Here is a 24724-nt window from a genome sequence, read left to right as displayed (position 1 = left end):
GCTAGAGATGCCCCAATTTATTCATCCTAAATTAACACTGTCCAAAAATTGTATGGAACCAAAAAGGGTGTGGCTAACTAGTCACGTTTCGCCATATGACCCGGCTCGGCTGTGAACTGACGTCTTCCAGACAATGCTACAGATACTTGGCAGATGCTGACTACTACCCCTTTTCCCTTGGTTGGCAAAGGGCTTCTTATGAGAGGGGGTGGGAAGGGATCTGTATATATATATAAGATATTTACTGTGTATCACCCTAAATGAATAGTGTAAATACAAACAGAACAATATTTGGTCATGTGATGTGTGTGGGTGTGGCTTCAGCAGTCTATAGATGGAGCATCAGCGTTAGGGTGGTATTCTTACAGACATGGTAAGAAGAGAATGTCTTCTTGTTTCCTCCAAATCGCCTGCAACAGCAAATATTCTGCAAACCACGTCAGCACGTGGGTGCTCCCTAAACCCAGGCCCAAGGGACGCCTCCATGTCATAAAGTCTGAGGCTCTGGGACTAGAGAGACCACCAGATCTATAAGTAGTGGGCAACATGGTAACCATCTCCAGCAAGTTCTCTGTAGCACAAGGGTATTGCATACAATTTCAGGAAGTCAAGACACATCTTAGAGCCAAAACGTTGTACTCCATGATGTACCAGGCCGATGGCGAGTAACCGCCGCAGACAAATCCTACTTCTGTGACCAAATGCCACACCCTGGCCTGATCTCCAATCCTCATTCCAGATACCTCCATCCCCCAAAATCCTTCCCATCCCTGATCTCTCCACCTCCAACATTCTACCCTTCCCTGATCCCTCCATCCCCCGACATTATACCCATCACTGATCCATCCACCCTCCACATCATCACTCCAGGTATGAGGATCCACAATGCCCTCATTGTGCTTTCTCCTGAGAAATTCAGAAGGCTCAGTGTATGGATTTTCCCAGGAAATTCAGATAGCAGAGAAGTTGTTCTCTGCAAATGTAATGTCCCTTATTATGGTCACTTTGCAGTCCTGGGAGTATGATAAACAAACTACAGAAGTGTTTGCTCCTTCCTGATTTCTTATTCTTTTGTACACTACCACCACCATATTTTACTGTTGGTATGATTTTCATTTTCTGAAATGCTGTGTTACTTCTACGCCAGAAGTAATGGGACATACACCTTCCAAAAAGTTAAACTTTTGTCTGATCAGTTCACAGAGTATTCTCCCAAAAGTCTTGGGGATGATCAAGGATGTTTTCTGGCAAAACTGTGATGAGTCTTTATGTTCCTTTTGCTCAGCGGTGGTTTTTGTCTTGGAACTCTGCCATGCTGCCATTTTTGCTCAGTCTCTTTCTTATGGTGGAGTCATGAACACTGACTAACTGCGGCAAGTGAGGCCTGCAGTTCCTTGGACGTTGTTGTGGGGTCTTTTGTGACCTCTTGGATTAGTTGTCTCTGCGCTCTTGTGGTAATTTTGGTTGGCCGGCTACTCCTGGGAAGGTTCCCCACTGTTCCATGGTTTCGCCATTTGTGGATAACGGCTCTCACTGTGGTTCGCTGGAGTCCCGAAGCTTTAGAAATGGCTTTATAACCTTTTCCAGACTGATAGATCTCAATTACTTTATTTCTCATTTGTTCCTGAATTTCTTTGGATCGCAGCATGATGTCTAGCTTTTGAGGATCTTTTGTTCTACTTCACTGTGTCAGGCAGGTCCTATATAAGTGATTTGATTGAGAACAGATGTGGCAGTAATCAGGCCTGTGTGTGGCTATGGAAAGTGAACCCAGATTCCAAAAGATGTGATAAACCACAGATAATTTATATTTTAAGGTGATGAAGGGGAGCAAACACTGTTTCACACAGGGCCCTGAATGTTTGGATTTCATTTTTCCCTTAATAATAAAGACTTTCATTTATAAACTGCATTTTGTGGTTACTTGTGTTATCTGTCTAATATTTACATTTGTTTTGTGATCTGAAACATTTAAGTGACAAACATGCAAAAGAATAAGAAATCAAGAAGGAGCAAACACTTTTTCACACCACTGTATACTCGCTAAACTCTCCGCACCCCATCGGCTCCTCACCGCATCCTCTTCTTGCCACCGCTTCTGCTGAATTCCCCAGCTTTCATGAGACCCGGGACAGTCGTGGGCTTGTGATGGCGATTAGTGATTAACGAAAGTGCTCATTACTGGAGTTTGCGTCCCCATGTTTTGCGGTTGTTAGACAGCCACAAAACAAGCTGGGATTGCCCGTGTTTTGTAGCTGTCTAACAGCCGCGAAACCTGTGGCCATGAAGGACGCGAACATCTCACTCCAGCACTTGACATACTCTGTGCATCTCCGAGCACCCTCTTCAAACTCAAGTAAAGAGCACTTCCGCTCATCACTAATGCCGATCATAAGAGGTGACAAGGACTGGACGGGTGACAGTGAGGAGTGCAGGGGCGAGAGAGATGACTAGAAGTATTATTTTGTGTATTTGCCTTATTTTTCGGACTATAAGACACACCAGACCATAAGACGCACCCCAAATTTTGGGGTGGAATATAGAAAAAAAATATTTTTATAAGATGGGGGTCCATCTTACAGTCTTAATAGTGGTGGAGCGAGGGTCACAGGGTCCTTCAGGAATCCGGTGCTCCAGCAGCGGGGAGTTGCGGTGGAGCAGGATTGCAAGGCCCTCAGTTCCCTCCCTCAGGAACCAGGCAGCTGCAGCAGAAGAGATGGCTGGGGCCCGGTGCCTGGCTGGGGGCCGGGGCCTGGCTGGTGGTCTGGCTGGAGGCTGGGTTCCTGGCTGAGGCCCGGTGCATGACTGGGGCCTGTAGCCTGACTTGGGGCCGGGCCCTGGGCCTCGCTGAGGGCAAGGTCTACCATAGTGTTTGTCTAAGCAGTGAAGAAACGGCTGCCAAAAATTTGGAGGAACTCCAATGCCCCTTGCAAGAGACATAGAGGTCGGAGGGCCTCCTGAAATTTTTTTTCCCATTATGAGGAAGTGGGTCTCCCATACTGTTTGCCTATGCAGTGAAGCAACAGCTGCCAAAAATTTGGAGGAACTCGAATGCCCCTTGCAAGAGACGTAAAGGTCGGAGCATGTATTGCCAAGTTTTTAGCAATAAGGTTTGGATACGCCTTTAAAGAAGGCAACCACTTGTAATATAATGCAATTTTATTTATAATAGTTAATTTGAAAGATAAAATACAGAATCAAATGAATAGTATGATATTATGATATTGCGTACACTTTTGTAGATTCTAAGTACAAAGGTTAAATATTTATAAAGGTTACATACTTACTATTAGTTAGAAGAAGAAAATGATTTCCCTAGTAGCATGTACATCATCTGTCCGGAAACTTCAGCTGGAGAAGCGCTCAGCGATGGGCAGAGAATTCATCCTAGGTCCTACACTGTTCAGAGCGTCCTCTTCACAGGTCCACAATGCTTCTGCCATAACTGAATTCTTCAACAGCTTTTATATTTTAGAAAAAGGCTTACCCAACCTAATATTACGTAAGCATGAAAGTACATAGGTTGTTGTCCAACATTCCAATTCGGTGACAGTGGCCAGCTATCACAGATAAGCAATGCCGGACAAGACCTGTTCACGGACCATTCTACTGTCATAATGTTTACATATGATAAAAGTACCATATTTTTCGGACCATCAGATGCACTTTTTTCCCCAAAATTTGGAAGGAAAATGGGGGGTGCGTCTTATGGTCTGAACGTTACTTTACCGGTGGTGGTGTGTCGTGGATCGCAGCGTCCTCCGGCGGCGGCAGAGGTGAGATGCAGCTGGAGCCTGTACCTGTGCTGGAGTGGCTGGTGTCGGGTGGTGAACCAGAGGAGCTGGGGCCTGTGCCGGGCTGTGAGTGGCATCCGGCGGTGAGGCAGAGGAGCCGGGGCCTCTGCCGGCTTTGAGCGGTGTCCGGCGGTGCGGCAGAGCAGCGTGTGCGGCTTCCGGCGGCCGCAGCCATTTTCCTGAGGCCATAATCCACGGGAAAATGGCTGCCTGAGCCGGTGCATGCGCCGACCGGGAGCTCCGGCGGCCATTTTCCTGTAGATCACGGCCACCGGAAGCCGCACACGCTGCTCTGCCACATCGCCGGACGCCGCTCACAGGCCCCGGCTCCGGCTCCTCTGCTTCACTGCCGGACGCCGCTCACAGGTCCAGGCCTCAGGCAGGTGCACAGGCCCCAGGCAGAGGCAGGTGCGCAGGCCCCAGGCAGTTGCGCAGGCCCCAGGCCCCAGGAGGTCCCCGGGCCTCATGCAGGTGCACAGGTCCCAGGCAGGCCCCAGGCCCCAGCAAGTCCCCAGGCCCCAGCAAGTCAACATGCCCCAGCAAGTCCCCAGGCCCCAGCAAGTCCACAGGCCCCAGACGATCCACAGGCCCCAGCCAGACACCGGCATCTCACCTCTTCTGCTGCCGCCGGGTTCCTGAGGCAGGGAACGGAGGAACCTGCGATCCTGCTCCACCATCACCGCAATTCACAGCTGCTGGAGCACCGGTTTCATGTATCCAGGGTCTGCAGCATTCCTCCACTTCCGCCGGCCCGGTTTCCTGAAGGACCCTGCCTCCTGCTCCACCCCCCCAGGTAAGATACCTAATCAGGCTATAAGACTGACCCGGTGCGTCTTATAGTCTAAAAAGTATGGTAAATCCTACACCGGGTTATAAATCAGAACAAGGTTTTCTTCCCAGACAGTATATTGTGTTAAGAAACTATGTATCAGTGATATACATTCACAGATAAAGTACACCTTAACACAGAATATATAATCAGAATATTAATTAAAGGTTGGATACATCATAATGGGTTTCAGATAGCCACTTATATTTTTGGTACTACAATAAGCTTCTCCATCTTAAGCCATATGCCTGTAGTCTTATTTACATATTGTGCAATCGTCTGTCTCTGGTTCTACCTCGCATCTCTCATGGGAAACACAGCGTATACAAAGATTAATTCCCTTCAGTAATAAAGATTAAACCTCAGACTGTTAGCAAACTCAACCTAAAGCCATGTTTTTTAGTATGTCTGGACTAATGACCCCTAGTCTACTGAGGTAGGATACCTACAAATGCTGACATGTCTAATTCCTATTTCATTTCAATATGGATTTGAAAAATAAAATAGTCATTTTTCATGTTCATACTACAATTTGCAATGGTATACCGTAATATAATATTATGGTTTCCATGGTTTTAATGGTACTGTTAGCATTGTCCGTTTTACACGGACAAGCCATCATATACCCTGAGTATGTATCCACGGCCGTGCATACATACACACACCCTCCATCTTGTGGAAGGGGGCCGATGTAATCTACCTACCAAATTTGTCTAGGTAGTTTACCTCAGGCTATTCGACCCCTAACAACATGGGGGGCTGGTCTTTGTTGTGAATGTTGGCATACTGGACATTTCATAATTGCTTCCTTGATTACATCTAACCTGATGGGCCCCTCTGGTCTGTGCCCATAGAGTCAGTCCGAGCAACTCCTCAGTGGTGTCAGTCCGAGCAGCTCCTCAGTGGTGTCAGTCCGAGCAACTCCTCAGTGGTGTCAGTCCGAGCAGCTCCTCAGTGGTGTCAGTCCGAGCAGCTCCTCAGTGGTGTCAGTCCGAGCAACTCCTCAGTGGTGTAAGCCCGAGCAGCTCCTCAGTGGTGTCAGTCCGAGCAACTCCTCAGTGGTGTAAGCCCGAGCAGCTCCTCAGTGGTGTCAGTCCGAGCAGCTCCTCAGTGGTGTCAGTCTGAGCAGCTACTCAGTGGTGTCAGTCCGAGCAGCTCCTCAGTGGTGTCAGTCCGAGCAGCTCCTCAGTGGTGTCAGTCCGAGCAGCTCCTCAGTGGTGTCAGTCCGAGCAGCTCCTCAGTGGTGTCAGTCTGAGCAGCTCCTCAGTGGTGTCAGTCCGAGCAGCTCCTCAGTGGTGTCAGTCCGAGCAGCTCCTCAGCGGTGTCAGTCCGAGCAGCTCCTCAGCGGTGTCAGTCCGAGCAGCTCCTCAGCGGTGTCAGTCCGAGCAGCTCCTCAGTGGTGTCAGTCCGAGCAGCTCCTCAGTGGTGTCAGTCCGAGCAGCTCCTCAGTGGTGTCAGTCCGAGCAGCTCCTCAGTGGTGTCAGTCCGAGCAGCTCCTCAGCGGTGTCAGTCCGAGCAGCTCCTCAGCGGTGTCAGTCCGAGCAGCTCCTCAGCGGTGTCAGTCCGAGCAGCTCCTCAGCGGTGTCAGTCCGAGCAGCTCCTCAGCGGTGTCAGTCCGAGCAGCTCCTCAGCGGTGTCAGTCCGAGCAGCTCCTCAGTGGTGTCAGTCCGAGCAGCTCCTCAGTGGTGTCAGTCCGAGCAGCTCCTCAGTGGTGTCAGTCCGAGCAGCTCCTCAGTGGTGTCAGTCCGAGCAGCTCCTCAGTGGTGTCAGTCCGAGCAGCTCCTCAGTGGTGTCAGTCCGAGCAGCTCCTCAGTGGTGTCAGTCCGAGCAGCTCCTCAGTGGTGTCAGTCCGAGCAGCTCCTCAGTGGTGTCAGTCTTTTTACTGGATTCAGTGACTGATATTTTGGGAAGCTCATCTGCTACTGAGTTGAAGAATCTTTCCAGGGTATCTGAAGCAGAAATAGCATCAACATGAAACACAGTCACTTTAATTATTTGTACAATTGCCCAGGTATCTTGGCATAACTCTTTTCCCCATACTTCTTTGCTATGTATACTTGTAGTCTGATAGCCCACTGCGTTCCACACACAGTTGTTACCTTGGTACCTAGCTGACCCTTCTGTAAACCACGCTTGTTTCCTCTGCTCAGGAATCAATTGTTCAAAGGATATCTCCTGCTCTTGAAGTCGCACAGGGACTTTGCTTACCTTCTCATGCAATGTAGAGATTCCACTAACTCCTAATTTTGCTCTGTCCTGAATTGCCTCAATTTGCTTTCCTCCTAATTCTGTAGTTATAACCTTGCACTCACTGAATTGTTTTGGAGTTCCATTAATCAAACTGGCCTCCGCCCCTGTATCTACCAACATTTGTGGGGCGTGGTAGACACTTTTATCTGTCTCCCTCCACCGATCCTCCATTTAATATGAAGACATCTTATTAGGAGAAAATGATGCCCTTTTCTGTTGGGATTTGAATTCCTGTATCACGGATTTAACATCAGCATAAAGATCCTCAAACCCCGATGCTGTGGGCTTTACCCGCAACGAGGAGGGAGTGGGCCCTCTCTCTCCCCGTGTCCTGCCCGGACCCTGAGGGGGCATTGCTGGTGATGAGGAGGGAGTAGGCCCTCTCTCTCCCCATGTCCTGCCCGGCCCCTGCTGTGGGCTTTGCTGGTGATGAGGAGGGAGTGGGCCCTCTCTCTCCCCATGTCCTGCCCGGCCCCTGCTGTGGGCTTTGCTGGTGATGAGGAGGGAGTGGGCCCTCTCTCTCCCCGTGTCCTGCCCGGCCCCTGCTGTGGGCTTTGCTGGTGATGAGGAGGGAGTGGCCCTCTCTCTCCCCGTGTCCTGCCCGGACCCTGCTGTGGGCTTTGCTGGTGATGAGGAGGGAGTGGGCCCTCTCTCTCCCCGTGTCCTGCCCGGACCCTGCTGTGGGCTTTGCTGGTGATGACGAGGGAGTGGGCCCTCTTTCTCCCCATGTCCTGCCCGGACCCTGCTGTGGGCTTTGCTGGTGATGAGGAGGGAGTGGGCCCTCTCTCTCCCCATGTCTTGCCCGGCCCCTGCTGTGGGCTTTGCTGGTGATGAGGAGGGAGTGGGCCCTCTTTCTCCCCATGTCCTGCCCGGACCCTGCTGTGGGCTTTGCTGGTGATGAGGAGGGAGTGGGTCCTCTCTCTCCCCGTGTCCTGCCCGGACCCTGCTGTGGGCTTTGCTGGTGATGAGGAGGGAGTGGGCCCTCTCTCTCCCCGTGTCCTGCCCGGCCCCTGCTGTGGGCTTTGCTGGTGATGAGGAGGGAGTGGGCCCTCTCTCTCCCCGTGTCCTGCCTGGCCCCTGCTGTGGGCTTTGCTGGTGATGAGGAGGGAGTGGGCCCTCTCTCTCCCCGTGTCCTGCCCGGACCCTGCTGTAGGCTTTGCTGGTGATGAGGAGGGAGTGGCCCTCTCTCTCCCCGTGTCCTGCCCGGACCCTGCTGTGGGCTTTGCTGGTGATGAGGAGGGAGTGGGCCCTCTCTCTCCCCGTGTCCTGCCCGGACCCTGAGGGGGCATTGCTGGTGATGAGGAGGGAGTAGGCCCTCTCTCTCCCCATGTCCTGCCCGGCCCCTGCTGTGGGCTTTGCTGGTGATGAGGAGGGAGTGGGCCCTCTCTCTCCCCATGTCCTGCCCGGCCCCTGCTGTGGGCTTTGCTGGTGATGAGGAGGGAGTGGGCCCTCTCTCTCCCCGTGTCCTGCCCGGCCCCTGCTGTGGGCTTTGCTGGTGATGAGGAGGGAGTGGCCCTCTCTCTCCCCGTGTCCTGCCCGGACCCTGCTGTGGGCTTTGCTGGTGATGAGGAGGGAGTGGGCCCTCTCTCTCCCCGTGTCCTGCCCGGACCCTGCTGTGGGCTTTGCTGGTGATGAGGAGGGAGTGGGCCCTCTTTCTCCCCATGTCCTGCCCGGACCCTGCTGTGGGCTTTGCTGGTGATGAGGAGGGAGTGGGCCCTCTCTCTCCCCGTGTCCTGCCCGGCCCCTGCTGTGGGCTTTGCTGGTGATGAGGAGGGAGTGGGCCCTCTCTCTCCCCATGTCCTGCCCGGCCCCTGCTGTGGGCTTTGCTGGTGATGAGGAGGGAGTGGGCCCTCTTTCTCCCCATGTCCTGCCCGGACCCTGCTGTGGGCTTTGCTGGTGATGAGGAGGGAGTGGGTCCTCTCTCTCCCCGTGTCCTGCCCGGACCCTGCTGTGGGCTTTGCTGGTGATGAGGAGGGAGTGGGCCCTCTCTCTCCCCGTGTCCTGCCCGGCCCCTGCTGTGGGCTTTGCTGGTGATGAGGAGGGAGTGGGCCCTCTCTCTCCCCGTGTCCTGCCCGGCCCCTGCTGTGGGCTTTGCTGGTGATGAGGAGGGAGTGGGCCCTCTCTCTCCCCGTGTCCTGCCTGGCCCCTGCTGTGGGCTTTGCTGGTGATGAGGAGGGAGTGGGCCCTCTCTCTCCCCGTGTCCTGCCCGGACCCTGCTGTAGGCTTTGCTGGTGATGAGGAGGGAGTGGCCCTCTCTCTCCCCGTGTCCTGCCCGGACCCTGCTGTGGGCTTTGCTGGTGATGAGGAGGGAGTGGGCCCTCTCTCTCCCCGTGTCCTGCCCGGACCCTGCTGTGGGCTTTGCTGGTGATGAGGAGGGAGTGGGCCCTCTTTCTCCCCATGTCCTGCCCGGACCCTGCTGTGGGCTTTGCTGGTGATGAGGAGGGAGTGGGCCCTCTCTCTCCCCGTGTCCTGCCCGGCCCCTGCTGTGGGCTTTGCTGGTGATGAGGAGGGAGTGGGCCCTCTCTCTCCCCGTGTCCTGCCCGGCCCCTGCTGTGGGCTTTGCTGGTGATGAGGAGGGAGTGGGCCCTCTCTCTCCCCGTGTCCTGCCCGGCCCCTTCTGTGGGCTTTGCTGGTGATGAGGAGGGAGTGGGCCCTCTTTCTCCCCATGTCCTGCCCGGACCCTGCTGTGGGCTTTGATGGTGATGAGGAGGGAGTGGGCCCTCTCTCTCCCCGTGTCCTGCCCGGACCCTGCTGTGGGCTTTGCTGGTGATGAGGAGGGAGTGGGCCCTCTCTCTCCCCGTGTCCTGCCCGGCCCCTGCTGTGGGCTTTGCTGGTGATGAGGAGGGAGTGGGCCCTCTCTCTCCCCGTGTCCTGCCCGGCCCCTGCTGTGGGCTTTGCTGGTGATGAGGAGGGAGTGGGCCCTCTCTCTCCCCATGTCCTGCCCGGCCCCTGCTGTGGGCTTTGCTGGTGATGAGGAGGGAGTGGGCCCTCTTTCTCCCCATGTCCTGCCCGAACCCTGCTGTGGGCTTTGCTGGTGATGAGGAGGGAGTGGGCCCTCTCTCTCCCCGTGTCCTGCCCGGCCCCTGCTGTGGGATTTGCTGGTGATGAGGAGGGAGTGGGCCCTCTCTCTCCCCGTGTCCTGCCCGGACCCTGCTGTGGGCTTTGCTGGTGATGAGGAGGGAGTCGGCCCTCTCTCTCCCCGTGTCCTGCCCGGCCCCTGCTGTGGGCTTTGCTGGTGATGAGGAGGGAGTGGGCCCTCTCTCTCCCCATGTCCTGCCTGGCCCCTGCTGTGGGCTTTGCTGGTGATGAGGAGGGAGTGGGCCCTCTTTCTCCCCATGTCCTGCCCGGCCCCTGCTGTGGGCTTTGCTGGTGATGAGGAGGGAGTGGGCCCTCTCTCTCCCCGTGTCCTGCCCGGACCCTGCTGTGGGCTTTGCTGGTGATGAGGAGGGAGTGGGCCAATGTAGCACCCTGAGGATTCGGCTGCTACAGGGGTATTGCACCTCAACCCAGAGGTGTGATATTCCACTCCCGGGTAAGGAAGGAGTGTGGAACTGAGCTCAGATAGACTGCATGCACTACATACATCCCATTCCAGAGGAGCAGGCCGACGGTACTCCCACTTAGAAATGTGCAGGTACGACCGAGTCTGTTCCTGGCTGGAGTGGGAGGGGGGTGGTACATCCCATGTAGTGTAGGGGCAGATAGGGGGAGCAGTCTGGGTAGTGATAGGAGCTCATTGGGTGCTGGTCACCTGAGCTCACACATAGAGGGATATATAAGGAGGGCACCAACTTAGATCAGGGTCAGACGCTGAGAACAAGTCAGTTGGAGAGAGAGAAGGAAACAGCAGCCCTGGAGAGAGAGAGAGGAGAAAGAAAGAGAAAGACCCAGAGGGGGAAGACTGAAGGGACCCAAGAACCCAAATTAGAGCACCGGGTGAGGAGTCAGCAAGAGGGTACCGGAACCCAAGCTGGTGGGGGTAAAGACATTCCCCAGCCAGAGACCGGAGACCGTGGGCAGTGTCTGTCACGGTCACCCACTACATTCACCCTGAAGGCAAACCACATGAAGGGTCAGGGAACCCAGGGCCAAGGGTGTCCCAAAAGAAGGCCCGAGGGAGCTGGACCTAGGTGAATCACTGGTGGGGACGGCTGAAGAAAGGACAGAGGGAGAGCTCAGGGCCACGCTCTGGACTTGTTTGGGGGTTGGCTGGATCCAGGACCTGGTGGACGCAGCACGGCTCGGGTGGTCACTAGCAGCTGGAGTGACCGGAACATCAGCAGTAAGTAAACTCCCTTAACTGCACAACCCGAGTCTGTCTTCATTGCCGGCTGCACCACACCACCACAACCCCCATCCTCTGCGCCTGTCCCCTCTGAGGCTATACCCCTCCCGTTGGGGGTTATCCCACCAAGCTGCACATCCACCATCAGCCTCAGCGGACCCTGCTGCAGCGGCGGCCACAGTGACCGCATCACAACGGGTGGCGTAGTCGACACAAAAGAACTTTAATAACATCTGTAGGACTGCCACATAACACTTAGCTTGACGCCCTGGGCACGGGACCGGGTCACAGCCGCTCGGAGACTACAACCCCCCCCCATCTGATCCGGTGCCGGGTATTCCCCTCAAAAAGGAATATGTCCCAGGGGGCGCGTCAACTTTGGCGTAGTCGGCAGGATTACGTGCCCGCAACACCCGGGTACTGCGTGCCTGAAGAAAAGTGCAAGTTTACCTCAGAAAGAAGTCTCCCGCCGGTTCCGGAGGGTCCACGCCATCGGACTCCATCACCAGTCGTTTCCCGCCGATTGTCCGCCATTTCCAGCTTGTTCCCGCCATCTGCCGAGTTTCCCGCCACTGGGAAGCGATTCCCGCCAAAACCGCAGATTTCCCGCCTTGGAAGAGCAGCGGACGCCATTATGGGCGTGCCAAAGGAGGGCAAGAGGCCACCTCCCATCGTGGGCCAGGACAGAAAATGGCGCCAAAAGTGGAAACCGCCCCCACCAACAGAGGCTGTGATGCTGGAGGTGTCTGTCAGCGTGAAAGAACTACCCCTGGAGCTGACAGTCACCGAGTTGCCCCGGGACCGCCCTCGAAGTGGGAGGAGACGAAAGAGAAGAGAAAAGATGGGTGTCGCTTGGAGCAGTCTAGAACGAGCGCACCCGGAGGCAAGGTGTCCAGAGCGAGAGCACCCGGAGTCGAGGAGAGGAAGAATAGACCCGGGAATGGAGCGGCAGCAGCGCAGCACCGGCCCGCTGGCCAGGAGCCTGCAAAAGGAAGAAAGAGGAGAGCAGAGCAGCACCGACCCGATGGTCAGGAGCCTGCTAGAGTCCACAACCCCGCTAGGTCTAGCGGAGATTCTAGCGCAGCTCCCCCGAGACCGGGAGTGTGCACAGACTGCCCTGGAGGGCCTCGCACGGAGGATGGCCCGGGTACAGCGGGAGATACTGGCGGAGTGGAGCCGGGAGATGGCTCAGCACGCAGAGACCAGTCAGCGGAGCACGCTACCCTGGAAGAGGAAGCAGACCGCCTCTGAGGATGGCGCAGGAGGACCCAAGGCCGGAGACGGCGCCGAGGAGGGAGCCGAACGCATGGAGGCAGGTAAAGGGGACGCCTATACCCCAAGCCGTGACACCGCTTACCTGCCCCAGCTCCCCGTCGCAGAGCCCGAAAGTCCCCCTGCTGTGCCCGTAGCCGCCAGGTCACCGCCATGGACTAGGCCCCGACCGGAAGCCGCCGCAGCGACCCCTGTGACGTCACGCGCCCCGACCCGGAGCGTGACAAAGCAGGAAGTACCACCAGCCTGGTCGCAAGGCCTAGTACCTCCGGGCGCCGCACCACCAACAGCGCCCCCTACCTCCGCGGAGCCTCCGGCCTGGCCGCAAGGCCAGGTAGCCCAGGGCGCCGCCGTCCTAACGGTGCCCTTCACCTTCCAGGTGCCCCAGGCCTGGCCGCAAGGCCTGGGCAACCCGGGCGCCACCACCGCGCCCGCGCCCGCAATACCTAGGGTGCCACACCTGGGGGAGGACCTCTTCGGCCAGCTCACATGGCCGGACGGGCGGCCCTTCATCTGGCCCGAAGGGTACCCTGAGCTGGAGCGGCAGCAAAGACTAGGGCCCTTGTGTGAGCCCCTAATCCCGACTCCGAAGCCCGTGGCTCGGGTCTCGCCTCCTCTAGCAGAAGCCCAATTCGTGTGGGACCCCACGGGAGAAGATTTGATGGGGTTCACCGGAGAAACTCGGGCAGCCGCAGCTGAACGTACAGAGTGTTGCCGTCAACAGCTGGCAGAGTTTAAGAGAGAACGGGAGGAGAGGCGGGTCAGAGAACAACAGGCCCAAATCCAGAGCGCGGAGCAGAAGAGCCGGACTAGGAGGAACCCCCGTGCAGCGCATTGTCCCCGCACCATCGGGACAGTGATAAAGTTCAGCCCGCAGCATGGGTGGGGCTTTATTCGGGACCGTAACAACCGCGGTGACGTTTTTGTGACTCGCAGAGACGTCGAGTCCCACCTGCCGGAAGGTCACAAAGGCCGTGACCTCTACGTCGGAGACGAGGTCACTTTCACCCGGCACAAGTGTGCCAAAGGACCTTACGCCCTCCACGTACACCGCCTGACGGAGGAGGAGTTGCGGTGCGAGGAGGAGGAGCAAGAGGACCCGGACGGGTCTGAAGTAACAACCAGCTATAAGCAAAGAGCAGGAGGAAGACGCCGTTGAGTGCGGCAGAGCAGGTGTTGTAAATAGTTACCCAATCAGGGTATAAAGGAACTGGAACTGTTGTTGCTGCTAAAATAGTCCCCGTTGGGACCAGTGAACTGTTTTACCCGTTAACCCCTTCATCCTACAGGCTGAGGACTGTGAGCAGCCATTCCCTTCCCTCTACCTGGCCGAGGACTGAGAGCGGCCAACTTTCAACTTTCCCTGTATATAGTTGCGCGTCCTAAAGCGCCCCCTACCGGTTTTATAGGAAAACCAGTTTTTCTGAGAGACTGTCGTACTTTTCCCGGACACACGTTGCACAGTGTCCGGAGGAGGAACCTGAAACCAGAGACCAGAGAAGTCTACGAGAATGTTTTATATGAAAAGTTTTATATGATGTTTTATATGTTTATGTTTATAAAAATATGTATGTTTTTGGTGTTTTATGTCTTGCAGCCCGAGGACGTGCTGTGATTTACCAGGGGGGAATGTAGCACCCTGAGGATTCGGCTGCTACAGCGGTATTGCACCTCAACCCAGAGGTGTGATATTCCACTCCCGGGTAAGGAAGGAGTGTGGAACTGAGCTCAGATAGACTGCATGCACTACATACATCCCATTCCAGAGGAGCAGGCCGACGGTACTCCCACTTAGAAATGTGCAGGTACGACCGAGTCTGTTCCTGGCTGGAGTGGGAGGGGGGTGGTACATCCCATGTAGTGTAGGGGCAGATAGGGGGAGCAGTCTGGGTAGTGATAGGAGCTCATTGGGTGCTGGTCACCTGAGCTCACACATAGAGGGATATATAAGGAGGGCACCAACTTAGATCAGGGTCAGACGCTGAGAACAAGTCAGTTGGAGAGAGAGAAGGAAACAGCAGCCCTGGAGAGAGAGAGAGGAGAAAGAAAGAGAAAGACCCAGAGGGGGAAGACTGAAGGGACTCAAGAACCCAAATTAGAGCACCGGGTGAGGAGTCAGCAAGAGGGTACCGGAACCCAAGCTGGTGGGGGTAAAGACATTCCCCAGCCAGAGACCGGAGACCGTGGGCAGTGTCTGTCACGGTCACCCACTACATTCACCCTGAAGGCAAACCACATGAAGGGTCAGGGAACCCAGGGCCAAGGGTGTCCCAAAAGAAGGCCCGAGGGAGCTGGACCTAGGTGAATCACTGGTGGGGACGGCTGAAGAAAGGACAGAGGGAGAGCTCAGGGCCACGCTCTGGACTTGTTTGGGGGTTGGCTGGATCCAGGACCTGGTGGACGCAGCACGGCTCGGGTGGTCACTAGCAGCTGGAGTGACCGGAACATCAGCAGTAAGTAAACTCCCTTAACTGCACAACCCGAGTCTGTCTTCATTGCCGGCTGCACCACACCACCACAACCCCCATCCTCTGCGCCTGTCCCCTCTGAGGCTATACCCCTCCCGTTGGGGGTTATCCCACCAAGCTGCACATCCACCATCAGCCTCAGCGGACCCTGCTGCAGCGGCGGCCACAGTGACCGCATCACAACGGGTGGCGTAGTCGACACAAAAGAACTTTAATAACATCTGTAGGACTGCCACATAACACTTAGCTTGACGCCCTGGGCACGGGACCGGGTCACAGCCGCTCGGAGACTACAACCCCCCCCCATCTGATCCGGTGCCGGGTATTCCCCTCAAAAAGGAATATGTCCCAGGGGGCGCGTCACCCTCTCTCTCCCCGTGTCCTGCCCGGCCCCTGCTGTGGGGATTCAGAATCTTTTACTGTAACCTTTCTATTATGTGAAACCCTTTACTGTTTATGAACCTTCCCTCGCCTCCTTTTGTATTTGTACTGCGCTACACATACAGCAGCCCTTTCTACAGCATGCTGATACCTATCACATTTATCCATTAGCAGCCTATTCAGACATTGCACCACTGTCAAAGCTCTCTGCATTTCACACCTTTGCTGTTCTAACGCTTGCATTCTTTGCAGCAATTGAAGCCGTTCCTCATGCTGCCTCCTATAAGCATCTAACAAAATCCATCCTCTCCTGCTCACAGCACACAATTCCTGTTTTTTTTCCACTCTCACTTTTTGCAGACATGTCACCACATCAGCACGTTCACCTTCTTTTAAACATTTATCCCATGATTCACTTAATCCAACACATTGCAACCACTCTTTGGCCAAAATATGGTAAGGAGCCTGCTCCCACCCTGGAATTTCTACAGAAACACAACTAGTGTTGAGCGAGCACTAAAATGCTCTTTTGCTCGAAGCTCGGGCCGAGCTCACTGTGATACTCGGGTGCTCGACCCGAGCTACGAGCCCAATGTTAGTCTATGGGAGACCCGAGCATTTTTGCGGCAGCACCCCCGACAGTCTGTAGAAAGCGTAAAAGTGGCCAAAATGATAGTGACACTGCTCAAATGACACGGGGACAGCATGGGGATCGCCCCAGGAAGCATTTCTGACCCCCAGGTCACTGCTGTCAACAACGTGGTCAGAGGTATTAAGCCACTTTTACGGGCTCATAATAAAACGTTCAAAAACGAAAGTGAAACGGTTTTCCTGTGAAATATGTTAAGGAACATCCTTTCCAGGGTAAAGACTTGTGTATAAGGTAAAATAAATAACCCCCCAAAAAATACTCCTCCACACCTTGGGCTATGTTCACAAGTAGCATTTTTTATGCGTTTTTGCACTTTTGTATTGCTTTCAACCGTGACAAATGCATTCACCGGGAAATGTCATTTTACAACCTTATCTGGCCATGTGCTGTGTGACACATGCATACAGTGCTGAAAAGACATGGGAACAGCATGGGGAAGACCCCCTGGAAGCATCTCTGACTCCCAGGTCACTGCCTAAAAGTGTGCCCATCAGAAGTGATCCTTGCCACATCAGAAGATGCAGACTTGCAACTATCCCCGTGCAAGTCCTTGTCCCAGGGCAGTGTTCAATTGTACCTCCCCCATTCCTTGCAATGCAAACGCAAATATGCAGCCTGCCACCCACCCACCCCCAGGCTGCAATACCATACTGCTAGCTTGCACTTGAAATGGGGCCTTTTAGTTTGGAGGAGGCCGAAGCTGGCCACTACCTCATGGCTGCTTCGGCAGCGAAGTCTCCATACTCAGTCCCCAGCTGCCACTATTTGTCCCGGTAACCTTCCCCACACTTTTCTTAGCATGGCCTGCTTTAGGGCAGCATTGGACGAGCCCAACAGACAACCAGACTCCTCCGGTGGGCCCTGGCTTCTCCATCAGGGGAGTTGAGAGTGCCAAGGTGAGGAGCATGATGATGATAGAAGTTAGCATCTGCTTTGTTTTCTTGGAATGCAAGCGTAAGTGTGCAACCTGCCACCCACCCCCAGGCTGCAATACCATACTGCTAGTTTGCTTGCACTTGAAATGAGGCCTTTTAGGCTTGTGGAGGCAGACACCGGCCACCATGTCATGGCTGCGTCGGCGGCCTGGTATCCATACTCAGTCCCCAGCCGCCCGGCGGCCGGGTGTCCACACTCGGTCCCCAGCCGCCCCTATTTGTCCCGGTGCACCTTATACACAAGCGCGCATACCAAAACATTACCTGTGCCCTCCCCATTGCATTTAGTGGGAAGGACAGCCTATTCCGCTGTAGTGTGTGCACGCCAACCCCCATGGCACATGCGAAGATGCCTCCCACCCTGCACCTGTCGCTGCAGACTTGCAACTATCCCCGTGCAAGTCCTTGTCCCAGGGCAGTGTTCAATTGTACCTCCCCCATTCCTTGCAATGCAAGCGCAAGTATGCAGTCTGCCACCCACCCACCCCCAGGCTGCAATATCATACTGCTTGCTTGCACTTGATATTGTGCCTTTTAGGCATGTGGAGGTGGAATCTGGCCACCACGTCATGGCTGCGTCGGCGGCCTGGTATCCATACTCAGTCCTCAGCCGCCCGGCGGCCGAGTGTCCACGCTTGGTCCCCAGACACCAGGGGGCGGCCGGGTGTCCATAAACGGTCCACAGCCGCCCCTATTTGTCCCGGTGCGCCTTATATAGAAGCGCTCATACCAAGACATTACCTGTGCCCTCCCCAGTGCATTTAGTGGGAAGGACAGCCTAACCACAAACACGTGGACAAGTGAATGGGGCCAGGGATGGTCCATCTCACTGACGCTTTCACACTGGGTTAATATTGTGGAAGCCGGGACACAGTTGGACACTGGGATGCAACACGTCCTCCAGACATAGAGGATTGTGGGTCCTGGGTCAATCAGGCTTCAACACAAAGTTCAGAAGGTAGACAGCAGCAGTGGTCGGCCTCCTACACAACGAGTAAATTATTCATGATCATGAGGCCATCCATCTCCTTAGCTTTCTGTTCCTTGGAATGCAAGCGCATGTATGTAGTAGCGGCTAGGCCTGAGGTGGTCAGCGTTTTGGCGCATATCCTACCTCCTCCGAGGATTGCTGGATGTTTTCCTGCTACTTTCCCAGTTCTATGACTCCCGTTAAAACAAAGCTTCAGGTGATGAATGATGGATGAGGTTGTGGCAAAGGAGAAAGAGCAGGAGGAACAGGGACCATTCACATCAATATCAGGCCAGTCAACCGCACATGTCTTGTAGGATATGTTTCTGTACCAAAAGGAGCGGTTCGGCTACACAGTCATAGGGCATACAGTGAGTGAAATGCCTACCAAAAATTTCGAGGCACTCCAATGCCCATTGGAAGTGACATGGAGGTCAGAGGGCCTTAACTAAACCATTTTTTACATTTATAGCAACTGGGTCTCCTGTACACTGTTGGCCTAAGCTGTGAATGGAAGAGTCGTGGAGGTTAGAGGTAATTAAAAACAACATTTCAATGCCCCTTGGAAGAGCTGTGGAGTTCAGAGTGGTTTAACAAGACGGTTTTAATGCCCCTTGGAAGAGACGTTGAGGTCACAGTAGCTTAACAAGACGGTTTTAATGCCCCTTACAAGAGCCATGCAGTACAGCATATTAAAAACATTATTCCCATTATTGGGGAGTGGGTCTCCCATAGTCTTTGCCTAGGCCTTCCAAGCAAAAGCTGCCAAAAATTAGGACGGAGGAACTTGCAATGCTGGCAACACGGACCATGGTCACCCTGGTGGTATAGTGGTGGTGGAGGCTGAGGATAAGGAGAAGAGCAAAATACAGCCGAAATGAGGAAGCGTATACCCATGTGTGGGTGTGAAGCAGTGCATGGGAATACACCTCCCAAAATAACACAGTGGATTTGACTTTAAGTTACTCTGCTGTCATTTGGTGGTGATGAGAAGTCTGGCCCAATCCAGCCCTTGTTCATTTTGATTAGGGTCAGCTTGTCAGCATTGTCAGTTGACAGGCGAGTGTGCTTATCAGTTATAATTCCCCCAGCGGCACTAAAAACACGCTCCGATAACACGCTAGCGGCAGGGCAGGCCAGGACCTCCAAGGCGTACAGAGCGAGTTCATTCCAAGTGTCCAGCTTGGATACCCAATAATTAAAAGGCACAGAGGAATCACGGAGGATGCTGGTATGGTCGGCAAGGTACTCCCTCACCATCTTTTGAAACTTTCCACTCTTTGTGAGAGTACCCCGCGCCTCAGGGCCTGTAAGCAGGGCGGGTCTCAGAAAACTGTCCCAGAACGTTGACAGTGTTCCCCTGCCTCTGCTGGATTGGAGTTGCGTCTCTCTCGTCTGTACACCTTGGTTGGGCAATGAACTGTGACCTCTGCCGCTAGCGTGTTCAGGTGGGAATTTTTTTAACAGTTCTGCAGCAAGGGCCTTCTGGTACTGCCCCATTTTTGTAGACCTCTCCACCTCAGGAATAAGAGAGTGAAAGTTCTCCTTGTAGCGGGGGTCTAAAAGTGTCACCAACCAGTAATGACTGTCACCCAACATTTTGACTATGCGAGGGTCATGGCTAGGGCAGCGTAACATAGAGTCAGCCATGCATGCCAGACTAGTAACGGGCAAGACTTCCGTGTCCTCACCAAGATGACGACTGACCATGCTCTCTTCCTCCTCCTCCTCCTCCTCCCCCCTGTCCTCAGGCCACCCACGCTGAACCGACGGTATGACAGTTGTACAGGTACTACCGTCTACAGCGCATGATACCAGCTCCTGTTCTTCCTCCTCCTCCTCCTCTCCCTCATTGTCCCCCAATGCACGTTGGGATGAGATGAAGCTGGGCTGTGTGTAATCAACTGCTACGGCTTCTTGATCCATCTCATCATACTCTGGCTGCAATGCCTCCTCTTTAATTCCCTGCAGAGAGCGTTGCAAAAGACAGACAAGTGGAATGCTGACGCTAATGATGGTGTCATCGCCACTCACCATCTTGGTGGACTCCTCAAAGTTTGTCAAGATGGTACATATGTCAGACATCCAGGTCCACTCCTGAGGTCTTATGTGTGGAGTCTGACCTGAATATCGACGGCCTTGTTGCAGCTGGTACTCCACAACTGCTCTCTTCTGCTCACAAATCCTTTGCAACATGTGGAGGGTAGAGTTCTAACGTGTGGGGACATCACACACCAGTCGGTGTGACAGAAGCTGCAAACGCTGCTGCAACACAGAAAGGGCGGCGGAAGCTGTAGCCGACTTGTGAAAATGAGCTGACAGGCGGCGTACTTTGATGAGCAGATCTGGCAACTCGGGGTACGATTTAAGAAACCGCTGAACCACGAGGTTAAGCACATGAGCCAGGCATGGTACGTGTGTGATCTCGCCTCGCCTCAGAGCCGCCACCAGGTTACGGCCATTGTCACACACGACCATGCCTGGATGTAGGTTCAGCGGTCTCAGCCACAGATCTGCCTGCTCTTTCACAGCTGTCCACAACTCACAAGCAGTGTGAGGTTTATCACCTAAGCTTATGAGTTTCAGCACAGCCTGTTGTCGCTTGGCTGAGGCAGTACTGCAGTGCTTCCAGCTTGTAACTGTTGTGGTGATATCTGAGATGGAGGCTGAACATGAGGAGGAGGAGGAGGAGGATGCGCAGGAGCTGTACACTGTGGGGGCAACTCTGACTGACATAGGGCCCGCAATCCTCGGTGTGGGGAGGATGTGTTCCGTCCCAAGGTACGACTGGGTCCCGGCTTCCACTATGTTTACCCAGTGTGCCGTCAGAGAGATGTACCGTCCCTGGCCACAAGCACTTGTCCACGTGTCCGTTGTCAGGTGGACTCTCCCAGTAACTGCATTGTTGAGGCACGGCAGATGTTTTGGGACACGTGCTTGTGTAGTGCGGGGATGGCACACCGGGCAAAATAATGTCGGCTGGGGACCGAGTACCGAGGGACGGCCACTGCCATAAGTTTGTGGAAGGATTCCGTCTCCACCAGCCTAAAAGGCAGCATTTCCAACGCAAGCAGTCTTGAAATGTGCGAATTTAGGACTGTGGCCTGTGGGGCGTTGGCTGCGAATTTCCGCTTTCGTTCAAAGGTCTGGGATATGGACAATTGAACGCTGCGGTGGGACGTGGACGTGGACGTTGATGCTGTTTCTTGAGAAACTGTCATAACAAGTGAAGACTGAGAGGAAGGGGGCATCTTTACATGCAGTATGGACAGGGGATTGCCATGCACACACAACAGGGGGTTCTATTGCACGCACAACAGCGGAAGAAGCAGTGGTGACACCTGCTGACACTGGTCGTGGACACTGGGGTTCGCACCACAAAGTCGGGTGCTTTGCTGCCATGTGCCTGATCATGCTGGTGGTGGTCAGGCTGGTAGTTTTGTCACCCCTGCTGATGCTGGCATGGCAGGTGGTACAAATGGCCTTTTTGGGGTTATCAGCAGAGTCTTTAAAAGAATTCCAGACTCTGGAAGACCTACCGCTTGTACTGGCAACATCCCTCATGTTGGTGTTACGGGGAACTGTTGCCTGCCTTCTGTCTGCGGCCACCACACTGCTTCTTCCTGTCTGTTGGGGTACTCTGCCTCCCTCCCCCTGTGTGCTGCTGGCCTCACTCTGCATGTCCTCCTGCCACGTTGGGTCAGTTACTAGATCATCCACCACCTCCTCCTCTTCCACTTGCGCACCACGATCCTCCTCCTCACTTCCTGGCAATTGTGTCTCGTCATCGTCCACCTCTTGTGACAAATTGCCAGCGTCGCCTTCCTGTGGCCGTGGCTGTTCAAATATTTGGGCATCGCTACATGGGATCTTCTCTTCCACCACTTCAAGCGTATCAGGCGAGGGGCCCAAATATGCAAATGAACCAGTGAACAGCTCTTCAGAGTGTCCAAGTGTGGGATCACTTGCTGTCTGACGACACTCGGCATGGTGGGAGGAAGGAGCATCAGGGTGAGGAGGAGTATGCGGTCGAGACTCACGGCTACTAAGAGTCGACCGCATGGAAGACAGACCGGAGGTGGTGGTGCCCAGGTAACTGGAAGTATTATTTGCTATCCAATTAATAACCTGTTCACACTGATCAGTTCGCAATACTGGTGTTGTTCTGTGCTTCCCTAGTAATTCGGTCAAGAAGTGGGAGCAAGAAGATGTGGCTGATTGTAACAATTTCTCGGCTGGGTTTTTTCTGTTTTTGCAGCTTAAGGATGGCTTGTTTCACCTGCATGGAGAGCTCCTTTCACCGCATGTTTACTTCACAGCAAAACCTTCCAAATGCAAGCACCACACCTCAAATCAACTCCAGGCCTTTTATCTGCTTAATTGAGAATGACATAATGAAGGGATTGCCCACACCTGTCCATGAAATAGCCTTGGAGTCAATTGTCCAATTACTTTTGGACCCTTTAAAAACAGGGTGTCACATGTTAAGGAGCTGAAACTCCTAAACCCTTCATCCAATTTTAATGTGGATCCCCTCAAATGAAAGCTGAAAGTCTGAACTTCAACTGCATCTGAATTGTTTTGTTTAAAATTCATTGTGGTAATGTCTAGAAGCAAAATTAGAAAAATGTTGTCTCTGTCCAAATATATATGGACCTAACTGTATATAACCCCAGTATGGTCACTGCTAACTCCATGATAACCCAAGACTACTTGCTGCCACCACCAGTCATTTTATACAGGCTGACTGGATGTCTGATTTCTGGTAGCATATGGCTTCGGGGCACGGTTTAAAGAACAAAAGGAACAGAACTATTACATTTTATATTTAATCTAGAACGATCAGCAGTGTATATAAAAAATATACAAAAGATTTTACAAAGGGGACAAAACAATACAGCATATACAATTACGTAAAACAAGATTAACAAAAGAACTTACTACGCAGATCACAGAGATGATTCAGCTTAGCGAAGGAGATCACTTCGATTAGAGACATTCAGTGAACCGTACTCATGCATACACCGATGTGTATCTCTCTGCAGGAACCCAGATCATAATTCGTCTTGACCTTCTATCAGCACCTAAGTTACACCAATGCATCTCCCCTTGATGACCTCACATGGGCTGTGGGATGCTCTCAGTCCTTTGGGATGTTATGAAATTCCCAACTTATGAGATATATTCATTCCTGAAGATAGAGATCGCCGCCATATTTTCTATCGGGATTTTATCTTTTCATAAATCGTAAACATGGCATGGCTGGTGTCAGTAATCTGGTCACTATTGATTTGGGGTTTATAGGCAGGTGCTACAGTTATGAGAAAACATGCATATTCTTCCCTGATTAGCCCTAAAGCTGAAAATGTATGTCCCATCGATATTATATGTATTCAAACCCCAATTTTCATAACTCTCCACCTTAGTGGCTACCAAAGATGTTTTGATGGAAGGAAGCTCATCCTGGAGGAACAATAGCTATCTCTAAAAGGTGTTAGATATTCGCTACCCTTCCTTTCAAAGCTAAAGAGGTCTTTCCTGTCTAATTACTTGTCCAACCTATAAATCTCAGTCTTTTACAATAGACATCCAATGTCAGTCACCTGGGTACTGCTTGGAGTCTGGGCTTCAAACGGAATTTTAATTAGATTTGTCACTTCCCTATGTCCACTGTGCAATTCTACATCAAGGAGGCTTAGAATGTCTGCTCTTTTTACTACTGCATTTCTGTGTGAGAGAAGGGGGTGTAGGAAAGGGTGTTCATCTTAATATTTTCTATGACACAGAGCATATTGCCAACATTAAGAAGAAGTTGAGCAGCACATCATGGACGGCCAAGCATCTTCTGGACAACATGAAGGTAATCTAAAATTATTCACTTTCTGTGGATTCTCAAAGGTTAATAAACCTAAGCGTGGAGGCGATTGGAGGAAATGAAGTGCAGCAGATCATACATTACTAGATCACCGCCGGAGCTGTCACTCAAGGTGTGGGAAAGACTAAGTGCAACACGAAGGGAAGAGGGGAAGGGAGCCCAGACACTAGGGAAAGGAGGAATGGAGACCTACTAGGCTGATCTCATATCACCCTGTCTCCACTATCACCCCTATATTGGTTCCTCACCAATCACTGCACAGGAACCTAAAGCCTGTATTTCTCTAGAGCTTGTCCCTGGATAGGGAAGGGGGGATGAGCACTAGTTAGTCCCCACTAACAACTAAAAAGGGAGATAAACACGGGGGAAAGTAACTTAGCTTGAGCTGACTTCAGAGAGATTACACCACATATCCTCTTAGCACCAGAGAGGAAGTAAACAGGCTGCAATTGCTCCAAGCCTTCACAAGGGAACACGTGAATATCACCGGCACCTCCCTGTAGCAAACAGAAAGTATTTAAACACCCAGGCCTGGGTGTCAATTAGCAGGAGGGAGGTAACCGCTGGGTCCTAGAGTAAGACAGATCTAAGAAGGTGTCTGTAATGCCAAACGAAGAGATCTTCTGCAACCAACTGCAGGGCGACTGTCTGTCACATCTGACACACCCGTGACAGGAGCCCAGCGGGATCATGGATAACCAGATCCCCACTGGAGTGCAGTGGAACATGGATAACTAGATCACCGCCGGAGTGCAGTAAATAATGGTTAACTAGATCATTGCTGGAGTGCAGTGGATAATGGTTAACTAGATCACCTCTGGAGCGCAGTGGATCACGAAATACTAGATCACCGCCGGAGAGCAGTGGATCATGGATTACTGGATCACTGCTGCATATGAACCTTCACAATGATCTTATGTATTTATTGAGGATGTGTCCTTACAGTCCAGCACTTCTTACATACGTTTGTATCATAACTTTCTCTGTTCTATATAGTTAACAAATTGTGTGAT

The 24724-nt window shown here is 53.1% G+C and overlaps 1 protein-coding gene across 1 annotated transcript in view; it reads left to right on the top strand.

The window, feature by feature from the left end:
• The window catches only part of LOC141236912 (kazal-type serine protease inhibitor domain-containing protein 1-like), a 134165-nt gene extending 109716 nt beyond the window's left edge, over nt 1–24449 (top strand). The window contains exons 4-5 of the mRNA XM_073668301.1: nt 23623–23696; nt 24387–24449. Coding sequence (XP_073524402.1) covers nt 23623–23696; nt 24387–24449 — 137 coding nt within the window. The remainder of the gene's footprint in view (nt 1–23622; nt 23697–24386) is intronic.
• The last annotated feature ends 275 nt before the right edge of the window (nt 24450–24724 follow it).

This window comes from Phyllobates terribilis, unplaced genomic scaffold (genome assembly GCF_046119375.1).
Source record: "Phyllobates terribilis strain yellow unplaced genomic scaffold, ASM4611937v1 Scaffold_1__5_contigs__length_1240528914, whole genome shotgun sequence".
Classification (NCBI taxonomy): Eukaryota; Metazoa; Chordata; class Amphibia; order Anura; family Dendrobatidae; genus Phyllobates; species Phyllobates terribilis.
Note: the sequence above shows the minus strand (reverse complement) of the source record. Positions and strands in the feature narration are given on the sequence as shown.